The 16,068-nt window shown below is 32.1% G+C and overlaps 1 protein-coding gene across 1 annotated transcript; it reads right to left on the bottom strand.

The window, feature by feature from the left end:
• Positions 1–6,720: 6,720 nt before the first annotated feature.
• On the bottom strand, positions 6,721–9,615 carry LOC143051337 (uncharacterized). The gene is made up of 3 exons (XM_076224277.1): positions 9,561–9,615; positions 8,349–8,430; positions 6,721–7,644 (listed from the first exon to the last, which is right to left on the bottom strand). The coding sequence occupies exons 1-3, from the start codon at positions 9,592–9,594 to the stop codon at positions 7,263–7,265; spliced, it is 498 nt and encodes a 165-aa protein (XP_076080392.1). The 5' UTR covers positions 9,595–9,615; the 3' UTR covers positions 6,721–7,262.
• Positions 9,616–16,068: the final 6,453 nt, after the last annotated feature.

Raw genomic sequence — 16,068 nt, 5'->3', positions numbered from 1 at the left:
ACGAATGAATTAATATTATGAATTGTCAATTTAACACGATTCCATGTGTTTTCAACTTTATACTTGTTTGGCTTTATACATATTTTGATATGAACGTCACTGATGAGTCTTATGTAGCCGAAACGCGCGTCTTGCGTACTAAATTATAATCCTGGTACCTTTGATAACTATTTACATCACTGGGTCGATTCCACTGCTGGTGGACGTTTCGTTCCTGAGGGTATCACCAACCCAATAGTCAACACCTCGGTGTTGACATGAATATCAATAACGTGGTCATTTTTTTTTATGAATTTCCTGTTTAAAAAACTTTAGATTTTTCGAAAAACTAAGGATTTTCTTATCCCAGGCATTGACTACCTTAGCCGTGTTTGGCACAAGTTCTTGGAATTTTGGATCCTCAATGCTCTTCAACTTTGTACTTGTTTGGTTTTATACATATGTTGCTATGAGCGTCACTGACGAGTCTTATGTAGAAGAAACCCGCGTCAGGCGTACTTAATTATAATCCTGGTACCTTTGATAACTATTTGAGAGCTGGTCATTAACAATGATTAATACAGGTCTAATATAGAAAAACCAGTTAATACAAACTTTTCACTGTTGGATACAGAAATTTGTCTCTCTGTCTTTTTTTCAAAATGATGTTAGAAAATGGATGTTTGTATATCGCTAACTATATAATATTTAAAATATATTTGATGCTATGCTTGTTGTTTTCTCTCGTATGTTCTAATATTTTTTTCTTTAAATATCAACAGTTATGGACCATAGGTGATTTATTGTCTCATGAGTTATCATACCACATCTCCACATCTGGGAAGTGTGTTAGAAAATAAGAAATGTGTCTTTTATGCTTTTTGGTAGTTTCTATAGCTCTGTGTATCGATCTAATGAGCTATACTGTTTCGATGGATTTCATATTTGTTTTTATGTTGTACTGTTTTACTATTGTATCAAGATAAGGGGAGGGTTTGTCGCCAAATGCTATATGTAAATGCTTTAAGTCAGAAGCCTGAAATTAAGTGTTTGTCGTTTATGCTGTATGCTATACATATGTATTAAGATTATTGTATTGTTCATAAATCAGATATTTAGTTTTCTCATTTGAATTGTTTTACATTTGTCATATATGAGTCTTTCATTGCTTAAGAGATTGTTAAATGCATAACGATAAACTATTGATGTTAATTTCTTCGTCATTTGGTTACTGATGGAGTATTGTGTCATTTGCATGAATGTGACCTACCGAATTAGACTATTTACCGGATTTGTAATCACATAAGCAACACGACGGGTGCCATATGTGGAGCAGGATCTGCTTACCCTTCCGGAGCACCTGAGATCACCCCTAGTTCTTGGTGGGGTTCGTGTTGTTTATTCTTTAGTTTTCTATTTTGTGTCGTGTGTGCTATTGTTTTTTCTGTTTGTCTTTTTCATTTTTAGCCATGGCGTTGTCAGTTTGTTTTAGATTTATGAGTTTGACTGTTTCTTTGGTATCTTTCGTCCCTCTTTTGCAATCATACAACATCTTCATATTTTCATATCCATTTTTATCATTTCTCAATGACTGTATTATCTAATTAAAAGAACCTTAGGACAGCATACATCGTTTTTAAACATTGCTTCGAAATACACATAAAAAATTGTTTTTTTCTTAATATATTTAAAATTTTTATGTACGTTTTTGATTATAAATACATACTTAATTTAAAAATATGTTATGTTATTTGCTATTTGTTTTTTTCAATTAACTGATCCAAAAGGTTTAAGCCCGGTAGCCCCCAAAAAATGACATATTCATTAGTGTATATTAAGACGAATGCATATTTTTTTTTCTACACCTTATCATGTTGTGTGGGTTTTTTTTATTCGAGTGTGTAACTGTGTGTTCAGTTTAGCATCCGAAAGTGTATTGTGAATGGTTGTGCAAGATGTCGCTTAGATTTTTGGAATATGATATTGAACAGTTTATACGCTTTTAAAACTAACTATGCTTAACCAAAAAAATGAAAATAAGGTCAAGATCAAAGGTTAAGGTCATATTATAAATTGATTTTGTCTTATTTTCGCTTATTTTCAAAAGCCGTATAACTTATCGACAAATCATTTTTACTAAATTGTTAGTTGCGACATGTCGTAACACGTAAATTTTAGTCGAAAGAGTACGTAGACATTTGATGCCAGTTTTTCCCCCTTTTCTTTTTTTCCCCTTTTTTTCCTTTTTGGCCGAGTCTTGTGATTTGAGGTCCTTGGTTGATGACCTCGAAATTGAGCTCAAGGTCATAGGTAAATGTAACATTCTAGATTTTGACCTTTGCTTTTACCTCATATGTATACATGATCAAGACATGGGACTTTTTAAATTAGGTTGCAAGCAATGTGATCTAGAAAAAGACAACCGGAAGTGACCTTTTGTAAACCGGAAGTAGCTATATTTTGTACTTAATTAATGAAAAAGTATATAGAACCATATATTTTTGGAATCAGTTTCAAGTAAACAATAAAAAATTACCGGAAGTAACATATTTAAAAAAATGATCTCCCTTATTTATATATTTTTGTTTAGGAACCATATATTTTTGGAATAAGCGTTCAATAAGCTTTCATTTGACGCTAAAATTTACATTGTAAACCAAATTTTAATATTTTCATATACAAAAAAGGTCTGAACTGGTGGAAAGACCATCAATGGTTCTCTGAACAATTGGTTTTTAATTATTTTTTTTTCTTCCGCCTTCATATTTTCCTTCGCTGTTTTCTTGTTTGGCATGATGTCGCTTAGATAAATGAAATATGATATCAAACAGTTTATGCGCTTTTGAAACTGACACTGCGAAACCGAATACTTTCCCATTTAAGAGTTATCTTCCCGAACACTGTTTTTCTTGTTATCTTTTAATCTTCACAACCGTATAAGAAACCGACAGAATTATTTTTCCAAAGTGTTTGTTATATCCTCAGGATGTTCTCTTTTATTTTGACCGAAGCCGTATAAAGATTCCATATGAGAGTTATTTTCCCTTTTGTATTTGAAATTTGGAAATGTATTTTAAACTGGAAAACAATAAGTGATAGAGACCTAGGATATTTTTATTTGAAATCCTTGGTCCAAAAACATTCAAAGAAGGTCAAGGTCAAAGGTCAAGGTCGTATTTTTGATTTTTATTTGTCTTTGATTTCCCTATAATTTTGGAATGGTTATAGATACAGAAAATTTTCATAGTGAAAAATACTTGTTACTTCAAGGGGCAACTTTGTTACATTATGACTGTATTGGTTTTACCATTGTGTTAGGGACATAATTCCCATTGATGGTTTATATAAAGCCATTATTAGGCAAAACTCTTAAACAAAATGTCCTTGACCCGTAGGGTCTTTTGCAATGACATTGTGGAGCAATGACCTTGACAAAGGTTACAAGGTCAAAGGTCAAGGTCATGTACAAAGGGACAAATAATGTGATCTTGGCACAACTTGAAGAGTTTTATGGGTGTTTGAATGCCAACCAACCAACCAACCAATAAATCATCCAATCAACCAACTAACCAACCAACCAACCAACTAATCAATCAATCTATCAATCAGTGCATGCATGTTTTCGTCTCATGTGTTTAATATAGGGTCCAAGATCTTTTTTTCCCCGCTGTTTCAATTGACCCTATCCATCGTGTTTAATAAACCAACCAACCAACCAACTAACCATCCAACCAACCAACCAACCAACCAACCAACCAATCAATCAATCAATCAATCAATAAACCAATCAATCAATCAATCAATCAATCAATTAATCAATGAATCAATTTATTAATCAATTTATGCATGTTTCCGTCTCATGTGTTTACTATGGGGTCCGATATCTCTTTTGTTTCTTTTTCGCTTGTTTCAAGAGATCCTATCCAACGTGTTTAACCAACCAACCAATCAATCAATTAATAAATCAATCAATCAATGCTTGTTTCCGTTTCATGTGTTTAATACGGGGTCCAAGGTCTCATTTGTTTGTTTTCGCCTGTTTCAAAGGACCCTATGCCACGTGTTTAATTGATCGACCAACCAACCAAATTGTCAACCAACTAATCATTAAATCAATCAACCAACTAATCAATCATTGCATTCATGTTTGCGTCTCATGTGTTTTTTACGGAGTCCAAGGTCTCATTTTTTTTTTGCCTGTTTCAAGGGACCCTATACCACGTGTTTAATTGTTCAACCAACCAACCAACCAACCAACCAATTAAGCAACCAACCAATCAATCAATATGTATGACAGTTTGTTTATTACCGTACATTTTAAATAATATGGAAGGAAAAAACTCTCAATTATTCTAAAAGAATTGAATTTTAATATTGTTCTTACATCTCTTCTGAAAACAAATCAACGTGTACTCTAAAACTACAAGTCCGATCGACCTGAACATTTGCAGTCAGCAGAACATACATGTACTAAAGGTTCATAAAACAACGTGGTGCAGATATCTCTCAAGAATTTTCCTAGAGAAAGGAAATGGCAATGCCGTAAAAATCGCTTGCTAGGTCCGTAAAACTCAGTGAAATCCTACAACAAAATGTCCGCTCCTAGATTGAAATACTAATCTGTTTTACAAATTGGTGCTTAAAAATGTACATTATAAGAAATTAAATGTTTTAAAGTTACACCGTATCAATTAAATCCAAATAATGCACTGCTGGTGAACTGTGATCAAAATGTCAATTTCCTACAATGACAAAAGAAATTACATTGTGTAATATTGTCATTTTGTTTATTTTCTTTGGTTACATCTTCTGACATCAGACTCGGGAATCTCTTGGACTGAATTTTAATGGGCGTATTGTTAAGCGTTTACTTTTCTACATTGGCTAGAAGTATAGGGGGAAGGGTTGAGATCTCACAAACATGTTTAACCCCGCCGCATTTTCGCGCCTGTCCCAAGTCAGGAGGCTCTGACCTTTGTTAGTCTTGTATTATTTTAATTTTAGTTTCTTGTGTACAATTTGGACATTAGTATGGCGTTCATTATCACTGAACTAGTATATATTTGTTTAGGGGCCAGCTGAAGGACGCCTCCGGGTGCGGGAATTTCTCGCTGAATGGAAGACCTGTTGGTGACCTTCTGCTGTTGTTTTTTCTATGGTCGGGTTGTTGTCTCTTTGGTACATTCCCCATTTTCATTCTGAATTTTATTCCGTCTCTATACATGTTGTCTGTTCAACGTCCCCACCTAAAAAGGAATAAAAAGACTTTTCGTTATCATAAATCCGCGTCACGTGATGTCTCCTCAATCTGGCGCGAGAGTCGCGCGCTGGACCTGAAATAAAATAAAAACTTTCCCAACTAAACATGAAACTTCTCCGGTAACACACCAATATAGACCCCTTACAAATACAAACAAACAAACAACACACACACACACACACACACACACACACACACACACACACACACACACACACACACACACACACACACACACACACACACACACACACACACACACACACACACACACACACAAACACAGAACAATCAATCATGTTCCCAAGGGGGGAAGGGAAAGACCGTTTACAATTGCTTTTTAAAAGCAATTGATTTATATTTCTTTTTGTTTTCTTTATTTGTTTTGTTTTGAGTCAAATATATTATTTGAGATAAAATTTCAGAATATTATTATGACCTTCAATATAAAACACACCTTTTTTTAATATAAATTATGTTCCATAAAACGAAGTATTATTTACACAAAGTAATATAAGCATGGTACTATCACTTATCGGAAACAAGATGCAGACCATTATACAGAATAGTTTACTTCAACATCAGCTTGTGTGATATTACGTATTATTCGGACATAAGCTTTGATTTTTGTTTGCGTAGAATAGGATAGTTTTTTTTCGGAAACGTGTTAGAATATTACAATTCACAAATATTATTCTAAAATGGCTCCTAGTTTTATTGGTCGAAATATAATGTATTTTAGTTCAAGGAAAAATGCAATGTGTAAATGTAACACAAAAGATGACAATTTTTTGAAAGCTGTAAATAATAGATAAAAAGGTTATGTAAGATTAAATAAGTTATTGGTTAACTTTTAATTACATTTTTTATGAAAAAACTGATAAAAATTGGAAAACTTAACTTTTTTGTTTCCATGGTTACCACCCTTGGAAACAAGATACCCACGAATTTTGTCCATAAATCAAAACTATGATATGTTGACTCAATGGAAAGGATAACGTCTTATTCCAACATGGATGCGTAGGTTTGCTATACATCCTGAAAAAACTGTCTAAATTGGGTATTACAGATACCTGTTGAACTCTTCCATGTATCCATGGTTCACATGGTTCAAGTCAGGGTAACATGAAATATTTTGTATTTTTAAATTTCGTCATTATATCAATTTTAATCAATATATTGCTATTTAAGTGGTTATTATAAAGCCCAAAGGAGACCTATTTCGTAGTTGAAAAGGAGCAATTTTAAAGGTTAAATTATAATATCATGTTACCATGGCAACCATGGTCCATAGCAGCCATATCAACATTATTGTTTTCATTTACACATAATAGTGTGATAACTGACAAAGTTTAAAGCTTTTCTGAGTTTATGCGTGCCACACCCTATATCTGGCATGGTTGATATTTACAGAGATTTGGATTTACTTTTGGTTATACGCATTCGAATTTACCAGGAAGGTTGAGAAGCACCGTCTAATATTATAATGACCGAGAAAAAAAACATTGTTTCGATCGATATATACATATATATATATCTTAGTTATGGTGATGTTTAATATATATGAAAATAGCATTTGTTTACTAGACTCAAAAGCTGAGTAGTACCACGTGTATGTGCCAGACGACACTATTTCATCGCCAATAGTATTAATCGCTAATCATAATGACGCCGAGTACACCTGTGGCTCAATTTGTTTATGGTTCAAGCTTATTTCAAATGCTAAACATACCAATTATTTTTTGATGGATTGATCCAACAGGACATTATAATAACACACTCCCGTACATTAATGTATACAATACTTCGAAAATACATAGACTATAACCTTGCAGAATAAAAATAAAAAAAATATTTATACAATAGGATTTTCATCATCTTCATACTGAGTTTGTTTTATCATTTTGTTTTCGCTTCATAATACAATCAATGAATACGATGAATGTATACCAGCAATATAGTGTTAATTGCATCACAATACGTCATTTGATCACACAAATTAATACTATTGAACGTTTTCAATTTAATTGTAAACAGGGTCTGCTTTTTTGTTTAGAGACTGAAGATAGTTCCCAGATACATCGTAGTCATCTTCTGTAATTCTCCTGTGTGCAATTCCGTAATCACCATCACAGTTGTTATGAACATTATGACGTATTGTATGATCATACATGACATCAGAGTCCTCCTCGGTGCTCCGAAGATGTGAATACGTGTTTGACTCGTCTGTTAAAATGGCCAAATTAACTGCATGCGTTGCTGACATTTGTATTGCATCATGGGAAATCACCATATTAGCTTGAGGGTTATTGACTGGTTCTGGTTGTCTCTCAGTTGTTGTATTCATGCTTGTCCTAACGTTTTCCTTACTTGATTTCTCAACATTTCTTGATTGATTACGTCTTCTGTAAAAATAAAAAAAATAAAATAAGTGTTTTATTTCAGTTATATGTAAAAATTATCTTTTATATGACCTGTTTTACTTTATAGACAGTCTGAAGACCCGTAGTACATTTTATCTTTTTGAAAGAGCAATTTAAATGCCCATGACTTCTTTCTCATTGTTTATTTGTCAACTTTAATTTGATGACATAGTTTGTTTTCGTATAAGGTAGGTATCTCTAGTCGATAGGTCTCGTGTGGTTTTTTTTACCTTATCAACATTTTTCATTGGTCAGAGTAAAATTTCAAGTATTAACGAAATTATATTTGAAAAAATTGAGTTTCTAAAGAAAGGTTTATCATTCTCATCGGAAGTTGTCTAATGCTTAGTCCGTTGCTGTGTGTGTTACATTTTAATGTTGTGTCGTTGGTCTCCTCTAATATTTAATGCGTTTCCCTAAAATTAAGTTTGTTACCCCGATTTTGGTTTTTGTCCATAGATTTATGAGTTTTGAACAGCGGTATACTGCTGTTCTCTTTATTTATCATTACAGAATCTGTATTTATTAAGTATTCATAATTGAATTTCTTTTAACTCTTATATTGCAAGTTTTTTTTTGTATATTCTTTATATTCATTGTTAATACATAAGCTATTTATCTACTTTTTGATTTAGCTATACCTCATCGTTTGTTTGTATTACAAACAATTTTGAAAAGAATCATACCTTAATAGAACTCCAACAATAATGCTCATTATGAGCAAAACTCCAACGAATCCTCCAACAATGAAAACATATACTGGAATTTCTGTAAAACAATTTAGTTATTTATGTACATGTTTTAGTAGCACTTGGAGTGGTTATTGAATGGTATACTGATATGAATTAGAATAATCGTAGTATTCCTTACTATTTAATTGGAGACTAAATGAATTTTTAGACAAAAAACATAATATATGTGATTAATTTCTTTCTGATAAAGACAGCAGATAAGTTGCCATACAAATAATTCAGCGGTATCTATTAATTTGGATGAAGGCTAAACCACTTTGAGTTAAGTTTAAGAATGAAAGACTGTTAACACCCGGTCAATTTCGAAAAATATTTTTAATGAACTACATGAAAAGTACTTTCAACTTACGAAACGATTTATTATTTAACTATGATTTTCATTTTTTACATAGGTTTGAATTATTTTTTTGTATATCAATAGCAAATTTAAATTTGTTCATCTTTCCGACATATTGATACATAAAACCAAATCTATTTGAGCGTTCATTTATTCATTCTTATCTTCCTTTATTTTCAAAGTATAAGTTGCACTAACGTCAAGAAACTAATATTTCTTCAATAGATTGAATATTTTCCTTTTTACAAGTATTCAACGTTTGTCTTTTTATTTTGATTGTCTTTCATGCATGTGTCCCTTTTATAATAATCAATAAGAAAGAAATACGGGTAACTTGATATTGGTTCCATCGATTTTAAAATAAAATAAATGTAAAGAATTACTCTTTAAAAAGTAGATGTGTTTTGCTAAGAAATAGAAAGGCCGTTTATACATATATATCATATTCTACAGAAACATATTTGATAAGTTCATAGTGCGTGAAATAATAACCGCATCATACATATAATGGTTTATAAGAGTAGCAAGTGTATATTTTCTATACACGGAGCTTAAAGGCCTTACTAAATTTTATCACTTAAGGCAGACACATGTACAGATGGCGGGGCTATGTTTAGAATTTTCAACTTCTCTTTAAGTCAGGTAAACTTTATGCGAATTCTGCCATTTATCATTCATTGTACTAAACTTAGGAATCTTGTAGGACTGTATGTACCTTACAATGGAATTCTAGTATAAGCACGCATCAAGGACAACAAAAAATTTCTCTGAAGATCGTCTAACAAAGATTAATTATTAAATCAACCTACCATAATACTCTGTACTAGTGTCATCAGCTCTCATGTCATCACCTTGTGTAGTATTGCAACCTGTTAAGATGGATAGTGTGAAATATTTTAAAACAATGTTCACTTTAAGTTTTCAAATGCACACTGACCAACTGCATAAAGCATAACTATTTCTTAATTTAAACGATTGTTTTATATTGAAGTGACATTTGAAGATAATAATGACCACAACATACAGATGATGGGTTATAGGAATAGCAAAAAAAAAAAGATGATATGTATATTTAAAATGCGGAGGTTAAAGGTCCTCCTAACTTGATTACTTAAAACACATGATCAGATGGCGGGGCTATATAGATATAAGCAGATCTGAAATTTTGAACTGCTTTGAACCTCGGGTAAACTATATATTTTTGGTATTGAAGTACAGATTCAAGATACTGACGTTGTTTATAATCGTAATAACGTATACGTAGTATGATGTTCTTTTGTTTATCTTTGTAGTTCATTTGCCTTTCCTGTAAGTCCATTTTGGTAATATCCTTTTGGCGTGGCTCGGTACTTATGCATCCCGCCAATGTGTTGCTCTTCAACTGTTTCGGTTCTTATACATTCTTGGCATTCAAATATTAGGCTTTTAGTTTTCCTGATAAACGTGAATCCAGAAAAGCGCTTCGGACGTGTATGCTTATTTTACTTATTCTTTTCATTTTCTGGTCATTTTTTTGTAGGCCTGTCTCTCATTTTTGCTTATGTGCTTTGTCTGTTTACCATTTTATTTTCATTTGTTGATATTTGTTTGCTTGTATAGTTTTGTAGATTATTACACAATGTTACATGCTGTGCCCTTTTTTTTGACATTTTTACAAATGTACCTTTTATGTCTGTTTTTTTTTCACACACATTCTTGTCAATTTAATGAAATCTTATGGGACTGTCATACAAGCGAGAGTTTCATCCAGCTAGACATCAAGTTTAATCTACCATTTTATTCATTAGGAAATGGCTGTACCACGTTTAGAATATGACAGTTGTTTTCCATTCCTTTGAAGTGTTTGAACTTTGATTTTGAAATTTTATATCGGATTTTCCTACTGGAATTTTCCTTGGAGTTAGGTTTTTTGGTATTTTTTTTTTGTATATGCAAAATCTGCCATTATAATTCATTGTACTGACACTGATGAATAGTGAAGGACTGTCTGTATCTTAATGCTCAAAAAAGTACTTTGGATTTCATAAAAATTCTAGTATCACACAACAAAAACAACTGCAAAACGTTTTTGACGATCGTCTAACAAAGATTAATCATTATGTAATAGTTATCCCATGAGAACGCGGTGTTTGATTGGGATAACTAGTTTACATCCCAGCTGTTTAAGATTAGACGAAAAACCATTTACAATTCATAACATCTGGTTTAAAACGCCACAAAACCATTATAATATACCTTTTATATTACTATATAATACATATATATCCTTTATGACCCCGAACACGATGTTCAAATATGAAACCATGTCAACTCGCCCCACTGGCCAATCGGCCCACACTTAATCGCAACTTGCCTTATTTTTGAAAGCGGTTAAAAACCCACTGAATAAAGGTCTGTCAACTCGCCTCACTTATGAAAATATCTTGCTTTTTTTGAATATGTAGCTGGGATGTAAATATATAGATTAACCTACCATAATACTCTGTACTCATGTCATCACCTGTTGTATTTGTGCCACCTGTAATAATGACTAGTTTTTGATACATGTATACAAAAGTTGTTCACTTCAAGTTTTCAAACATTGTCAAATGTACCCTTACCTCCTGCATAGAGCAAAAATGGCAGATAGTTTTAGATCTGCTGTTTTCTAATGAATTTGCATTTATTATAATATATGTTTCTCTTTGAAGTTCATGTACATCTGTGTGGATGTTAGCTTGATACTACCATTTTAATGAGTAGTTTTTATTATACTAGTATTTTACAAACTCCATTGATATAATATGCCTTATCATCACAAAAACTGAAAGGATTTGTTAACACAAATCTTTACACTCAGAAAGTTTTATATTTATATTATATTTATTGTTTGGTTGAATCAAGAGCTTTCACGTAATTCAGTAAAATAATGTAAATATAAAATTGACGGCAGAAAATATCCCGTATAACATCTTCAATGAACATAACACTTTTGATATTATGTACCTGTGTGAAGCGATTCACGATTTGCATTGTAATTGACCACAAATTTTGTTGGCTTCCCTGTTAGTGTCCATTTGATCATGTAGCTTTTCTGTTATTTATTTCTCGACGGCTTTCTTTTTTATCAACATGTCTGATAGAGGTTAATACAGAAGAACTATCACTTGTGTCATGTTGTTATTCGAAAAGTGACAAATATTATAAGAAAGTTTGAACTTAATGATTTGTAAAGTATTATTGCTTTTAATTCAAAGTGCAGCGAGGAAAGAGAAAAACTCTTAGGCGATTGCCTGATACACATTAAATTAATTTTATGATATTAACCTACCATTATACTCTGTACTCATGCCATTACTAAGTATATGAGTGCTCCCTGTAATATAGTTTTAAGTTTAAACAACAAAAAGATGTTCCGTTAACTTTGCAAATGTACATTTTATATCATGTATATCCATCTGCATAAAACCGAAATATTCGCTAAATTTAAATGTACTCATTGTCAATTGTCAGCTGCAATAAAAATTGAATTTAGAAATATAACAAGATGTTCACATTATGTTTGCAAATGTATATTATCCTACTGCATAAAACCGAAACGTTTCCTAATTTCAGTTTACTTTTTTCTATTGAAAATTCTATCGTTACTCTTTAAAATAATCTTGCATTAAATAACCGTTATACTGAGAAGCTCTTTCGTTGAATTTGGTACATTTTATTAATACATATGTCTTGTGTACATAATAAAGAGTTGAAGTTCGATTGGAAATTACAATAAAATTGAGAATGGAAATGGGAAATATGTCAAAGAGACAACAACCTGACCAAACATCCGAAGGCCACCAGTGGGCTGCAACGCAGCAATAAAATTTCGCACCCGGAGGTGGGCCTCAGCTGGTACCTAAATAAAATATGTACTAGTTCAGTAAAAATTGAGGTCATACTAAACTCCAAAACATATAAATTAACTTAATTATAAAACATATAAGAGTAACAAAGACCAGAGGCTCCTGACTTGGGACAAGCGCAAAATTGCCGCGGGGTTTAACATGTTTTGTGAGATCTCAGCTCCCTAACATCTAGCTAATATGGAATTAGAAAACACACAGTTATACGCAAACAAGCATTGACGCAAGACCTTGACTTGGGACAGATCCAAATATAAAGTGGGTTGGTTGGGGTTTAAAATGTTCTAAAATGCTTGCCTCCTTTACACATTTTACATGAAACATTGGGGTAACAAAATAAGAGAAAAGAGTTGTGAAGGCTCAGCTAATTCGATCAACAAAAAACACACAAATAACGAACACAATTTAATATTCACTAGGGTAAAGCTGATGACCATTATTCGATTCACGGTCATCCAAAGATGGCGGACGGAGAATTATGTCACAATCTTTATTGACTGTTAAGTGTTTCTATGATTACGTATATATAAAGCGTGCATTGGTACAATATAAACTTTTGAAAGGTTCACTCGGAGTTCACAAATTACACCGAGAAATGTATATGATACAGAAAATTCGATTTCAAAATTTTGCTAAGAAGACCGTAATTCACATTCGAAATGATTATAACAGTACCAGCAATTCAAAATAGGGATGACCGTAATTGGGAATATGTTAAGGAAAAAATAACAAAACTACTAATCTTATTTGAAATTTGTCTGAAATGAATGTTATAGATAATCAATTAATATATAATTTTGTCTCATCAGAAATATCAATTATGGACTAGTTTTTCTAAACGAACGAAAAAAATTTAGGAAGTTAAGCCAGAACATTTATTTTCAATCTAATCGAGGTCAGAAAATGTTGATGACAAATCTGCTACCACTACTTGAGTTTTACCAAGAAATGTACTTTTCCAGAACAATTTAATTTGCCGAGGATGCATTAATTTATCTCGGGAACTTCAGTATGAAACAAATTATAATAGAAAACCAACAGAGTGTGTCAAAATCTGTCAATGACTCAAATCTGAACGTTTACGTTCTCAGAGTAATACGGAACAATATATAGTAAAGATAACATTGGTTAAACTATGAATGGTCATGTCTTCATATATGTAAGCCCTCAGACACATACTGTTTTAAAACATTCAAGTATCTTGCTTTTGTTTAAACTGTAAATACCACCAATACTGTTCAACGATATATCTTTGAAAAGTAATAATATCTCAATTAGATCTTTAAAAAAAAATCATTTTCTATATGTAAATTAATTAATTGCTAATCAATTGTCGTGATTCATAGCATGCTTTTCGCAATTTGATTTATAAAGAATTCAATAATTTGAAAAGTAGATGAAACATGTCATTTATTATTTGATAAAACAACATTAGCTATGAGATATAGAAGGTAAAACATCATGTTTTCTTGTTTAATCATGAAAGTGAAAAGTAAAATCACAAAAATACTGAACTCCGAGGAAAATCAAAAACGGAAAGTCCCTAATCAAATGGCAAAATCAAATGATAAAACACATCAATCGAATGGACAACAGCTGTCATATTCCTGACTTGGTAGAGGCATAGTGAAATAATTATTTTAGCAGCTAGTTTGGTTCAGTTTTGTCAAAAGAGCAAAGAGACATAGTTGCAAGTGAATAATTCGACTTCATTAAATCCGAATTCATGTTAACTAAATTTCAACTCCTTAGCTAGAGATGGGCTACCAATGAACTAGGCGTATGCAGCTATAAAAAGGAAAAGAAGGTCAACATTGGAAATGAAACAAGGGGAAACATTTGGTTGAATGATTCAATCTACTAAAACGCATTCTTATACAGGTAAAAAAAACATCAAAATGTATACTAGTTCAGTGATTATGGACGTCATACTAAACTCCGAAATATACACAAGAAACTAAAATTGAAAATTGTACAAGACTGACAAAGGCCAGAGGATCAGGCTAAAAAATGCGACGGGGTTAAATATGTTTTTTGAAATCTCAAACCTCCCCTATACATTAGTCAATGTAGAATAATAAACAACAATACGCACAGTGATACTTAGTTCAAAAGAAGTCCGAGTCCGATGTCAGAATAAGTAACAAAAAAAAAAACTAAACAAAATGGCAATGATACATAAATTAACAAAGGACTAGCAGCTCCAGACCTAATTAAACTGATTGAAAGATTATGTCTTCATCATATGAATATCAAGTACAATCCATCCCGTTATGGGGTTAGTATTATACCATTATACAATATATGAGAAGAACATATATTTAACCCGCCAACAACTGGTTTTAGAATAAATGTGTTTATTTCCGATGCAAAGACCCTATAAGTGAATCTATATTAAAGACAAAATATGCAATCGTTAATGACCTGACAACAATATCGTAACTATATCCCTTCTCAATCAGTATGTTTAAAGGTTTTGTTAGCTTTTGAGGTGAATGTCGACATTTATGTGCTTTGTAAAGAATATTATCATAAAAAATTGGATGTGAAATACCTGAACGTATAAGATGTCTGCATGTTGAATTATGTTTACGAATGATGTCCTTGCACCGATGATAAAATTTAGTAAATGTTTTGACTAGTTTGTGATATTGAAAACCCCGGTGTTATTTTTCAGTAATACACTAAATTATCTCGCTAAAACTCATATGTTGTGACATACACGAGCGAACCTTACAAGTTGAGATATATAAACACCATAAGATGGTGACAAGGGAGTCTACTGATTGGCAATGTCATGGTATTTTTTTGCTGTACCTTTCATACTCCATCGTAGGTTGCCTTTCTTGTCTTGCTTGAAATATTTGCCAATTGACGTTTATAAACAAGCAATATATCAATCTTTTGCTTTTCAAAATCAGATAATTTATTAAGATAGGAAAATATAATATACATGTAATTGAATACGAGACAATTTTTCAACAGTGTATAAATGAAAAAGCGAAACTGATACCACATAGCAAGCTATAAAAGGTTCCAAAATGACAAATATCATCTAATTCAAGAAAGAAAATTCACAACCGGATATATTGCAAATAAGTTAACAAAACAAATATCTTATATAGCAACAAGAGACCACCACTGTGTCATATTTTAACGAAATTTTGAGCTTACATCACGGGTGATACGTTTTTGTCTTCAATTTTCGTTTGTTACCTTAATTAGCCTCTTTTTAATCATTGTTAATCATTAAGGTTTTTCTAGACTATGTCGCCTTGATTAATACTTAAAAATGGACAACGGAGGTCAGTTCGTCAATTTAATTGAATTTGATGCGACTGTCATACAAGTGAGTGGTTTAACTAGCTATAAAACCAGGTTCAATCCACCATCTACATAAAAAAATGCCTGTACCAAGTCAGGCATACGA

Source organism: Mytilus galloprovincialis, chromosome 11 (genome assembly GCF_965363235.1).
Source record: "Mytilus galloprovincialis chromosome 11, xbMytGall1.hap1.1, whole genome shotgun sequence".
Taxonomy (NCBI): domain Eukaryota; kingdom Metazoa; phylum Mollusca; class Bivalvia; order Mytilida; family Mytilidae; genus Mytilus; species Mytilus galloprovincialis.
Note: the sequence above shows the minus strand (reverse complement) of the source record. Positions and strands in the feature narration are given on the sequence as shown.

What these genes read in the sequence shown, in the direction of transcription:
- LOC143051337 (XM_076224277.1), bottom strand. Translation starts at nt 9,594, where the DNA reads ATGAGAGCTGATGACACTAGTACAGAGTATTATG. An exon ending in CACTAGTACAGAGTATTATG is followed by an intron (nt 8,431 to 9,560) that starts GTAGGTTGATTT and finishes ATTGTTTTACAG; the next exon opens with AAATTCCAGTATATGTTTTC. An exon ending in ATTGTTGGAGTTCTATTAAG is followed by an intron (nt 7,645 to 8,348) that starts GTATGATTCTTT and finishes TTATTTTTACAG; the next exon opens with AAGACGTAATCAATCAAGAA.